This window comes from Octopus bimaculoides, chromosome 11, assembly GCF_001194135.2.
Source record: "Octopus bimaculoides isolate UCB-OBI-ISO-001 chromosome 11, ASM119413v2, whole genome shotgun sequence".
In the NCBI taxonomy this organism is placed as follows: domain Eukaryota; kingdom Metazoa; phylum Mollusca; class Cephalopoda; order Octopoda; family Octopodidae; genus Octopus; species Octopus bimaculoides.
The window spans coordinates 43,186,078-43,189,193 of NC_068991.1; the positions used below are offsets into that span (position 1 = coordinate 43,186,078).

The following is a 3,116-nucleotide window of genomic DNA, read 5'->3' on the forward strand; positions in this document are numbered from 1 at the left end:
TACAAGATCAACTAAGATGACTGCACCAAAAAAAAAATGCGAGAAAAATATTATTTACTACTGAAATCGAGCTGGGTGTGGAACTAAAAAAATTACCTGAACTTCTTTGCATACAGTTGTTATTTTGAAATGCTAGTCTTCGGATAATTGCAAGTTCATTGAATAAATATTCAGCCCTATTAAGTGTTGGCCTTCCTAAACGTGAAATAATACAATAGTTCCAGCCCTAAATAAATTTAACTTGTACTTTTCAATATGTTCTTTAGGATAACGTGAAATATTGAACTTCAGATAGAATAAAGTAAAATATAACTATGAATAAAAAGTGTGTAGGTTATGAATTTTGATTGAAGAGATGGGGCCTCTAAAAGACATCTCAGAATATCACTAACAGCATCAGTGGAGTCACAGTCTTGCTCTCTAGTGATTTCTGACAAACTCAGTCAATTCATTAAAAAGGCACCCCTGCTGATGATTTGAAAATATGCCTCGAAGAATTCTATAATCAAAGACAAGATGCAAAAACTTAATCAATCTGCCAACATGTGAGTTGTACTTAAAGAGGTCTCAGCAGCCCTGTTTACAAATTTTGAGGAAATCATCAACTAAGAGTAAAAATGTCAAAATATCAAAACCTTGTGGAGCAATCACCAACACAACTCCTCACATCAGTCACTCATAGATAGACATCATCATCATCGTTTAACATCCGTTTTCCATGCTGGCATGAGTTGGACGGTTTGACTGAGGTCTGGAGAGCCAGCAGCTGCACCAGACTCCAGATAAATAATCGTTCATAGAAATATATAAACCTGGAGATCCACGTTTCATGCTGGCATAGGTTGGACAGTTTAACAGGATTTGATGTGTCCAAAGACTGAATTATGTTCCAATGTTTGCTTTGGAATGGTTTCTAAGTTGGATGACCTTCCTAGCACCAACCAATTTACAGCATTGACAGGGTACATTTTTTCATGTTACTTGCACTATTGATGTTGCTACACAGTTCATAGGATATAAACCCTGAAGTTGATGGTGATGGGGTCAGCTTCATGATAGGAGACAATGGGATTACTATATGAAAGGGAGAGCAGTGCAGGTTCTTGTAGAGGGATCTGCATGGTTACTCACATCTAATAAGGGAAAGTTGGAGAGAGAAAGAAAAGAATGATGAGTAGGGGATGCAAGAGATAGATAATGGTAATAAGGGACCCAGGTGGCCTCACAAGGCACAAACTAAGTAGAGTGGGTGGTGGACAGTTTGCAACATTGTATAAGAAGGAAAATAATGGGATAAGGAGCAGACTACGAAAATGGGTAGAACTGAAGGGTGGATGAACAAAGAACAATGAGCTGGGGAAAACAGGGATGTAGAAGAGAGAGTGGGGGTGGTTAGCAGCAGGAGTAGTAAGATGAAACAGTTTCCAGGGAGAAGGACAAGAGAGGAAGATAACATAGTTGGGTAGTCTGGGAGAGGCAGACAATGCATGAGAAGGAGACAGTCATTGTAACATGGGTGGAGAGCACAAAATAAAGCACATCCACAACTCGGTTTTGCTAAATAGGACAAGTTTTTTGGAGAACCTCATATTGCCAGAAATCCCAGTTGTTGGTCACCTCTTCTGTCAAGCTTAGGGTTCTCAGGTCAACCTTCACCACTTTATCCCATATCTGCCTGAGATTCCATCTTCTACAAGTTCCAACCACATAAATGATCAACACATCTTTATACAGTTGTCCTTATCCACATGCATCTCATGTCCATACCAGTATAGTCTTCCTTCTTGAACACAACATCTGATTCCTCTTCTGCCCGGTTTTTCATTCACCACCTTTGCACTAATTCTTTCACACACACACTTGAGAGAGAACAAAAAAAATGAAGAGAGAAAAAAATATGTAGAGATTAACAGTTCAACATGATATATATCAAGAGGAGCCCATCTCTAATTGTAAAGAGTAGACCCAGGAAGATGAGGGATGAGGTGGTGAAAAAGGATCTTCAGACATTGGGACTCAAAGAGGATGACAGAAGACCGAGACTCCTGGTGGTTTGAGAAAACACACCAAGCTAAGTAAAAGCATGGTTGTCCTTGCAGACAGGCCTGTCTCCTGCATCCCTCTCAAGCTGATCATTCCTAATCTTACAGGCTTGTGGGTGCCACATAAAAAGCATCCATGCTGGTGCTGCATAAATGCATCCAGTACACTCTGTAAAGTGGATGGCGTTAGGAAGGGCATCCAGCTGTAGAAACCATGCCAAAATAGACATGGAGCCTGGGCAGCTCTTCAACTCGCCAACTCCTATCAAGCTGTCTAACCCATGCCAGCATGGAAAATGGTCGTTAAAGGATGATGATGATAATCACACACACACACACACACACACACACAACAGACTTCTTTCAGTATCTGTCAAGCAAATCCACTCACAAGGCTTTAGATACTTACCCAAAAATTGCCAAACCACATGTTTGGAAAGTGAACTTCTTAACCACACAGCCATGCCTTTTAAAGGTTTTGTTTTGTTTTTGGTATTTGTTTTTTTAAACCTACCTCAACATCCCAGTCTTTATTAAGATAATAAATGCAAGTTATACATCTTCCATCTTTATTTGGATTGTCTACATGGCGAATGTAACCAGCATCATTTCCAGGGTAGCAAGCAATCATAGCCTGGAAAAAAACAAAAAATAATGTAAACTTTTAAAATTTCCCAGTCTACCCATTTCAACTAGCCACATATTTCAAGATATCATTAATAAATAAAGCAAAGAAATATTGAAAAGTTAAACAAAATTTACAGAACTTCCTTTCAAATGGCTTGCATTTATTTTTAATCTGTATTAATGTGTGGTGTATTTGTTTTGTTTTTGTTCTTTTATCTTTTACTTGTTTCAGTCACTAGACTGCAGCCATGCTTTGGGCATTGCCTTGAAGAATTTTTAGTCGAATGAATTGACTCCAGTATTTTTTAAGCCTGGTACTTCTTCTAGCAATCTCTTTTGCCAAACTGCTAAGTTGCAGAGACATAAACACACCAACACCAGTTGCCAAGCAACAGAGTGGGGAACAAACACAGACACACACAGATGTATATATATATATATATATAT

The 3,116-nt window shown here is 38.7% G+C and overlaps 2 protein-coding genes across 3 annotated transcripts in view; one reads left to right on the forward strand and one right to left on the reverse strand.

The window, feature by feature from the left end:
- Positions 1-3,116, reverse strand: part of LOC106873167 (prolyl hydroxylase EGLN3) — a 65,032-nt gene that overhangs the window by 41,746 nt on the left and 20,170 nt on the right. For both annotated transcript variants that reach the window (XM_014920396.2, XM_052971761.1), the window contains exon 2: positions 2,557-2,676. In XM_014920396.2, coding sequence (XP_014775882.1) covers positions 2,557-2,676 — 120 coding nt within the window. The remainder of the gene's footprint in view (positions 1-2,556; positions 2,677-3,116) is intronic.
- Positions 1-3,116, forward strand: part of LOC106873166 (galactosylgalactosylxylosylprotein 3-beta-glucuronosyltransferase 1) — a 66,576-nt gene that overhangs the window by 3,952 nt on the left and 59,508 nt on the right. The gene's annotated exons all lie outside the window — the stretch shown is intronic.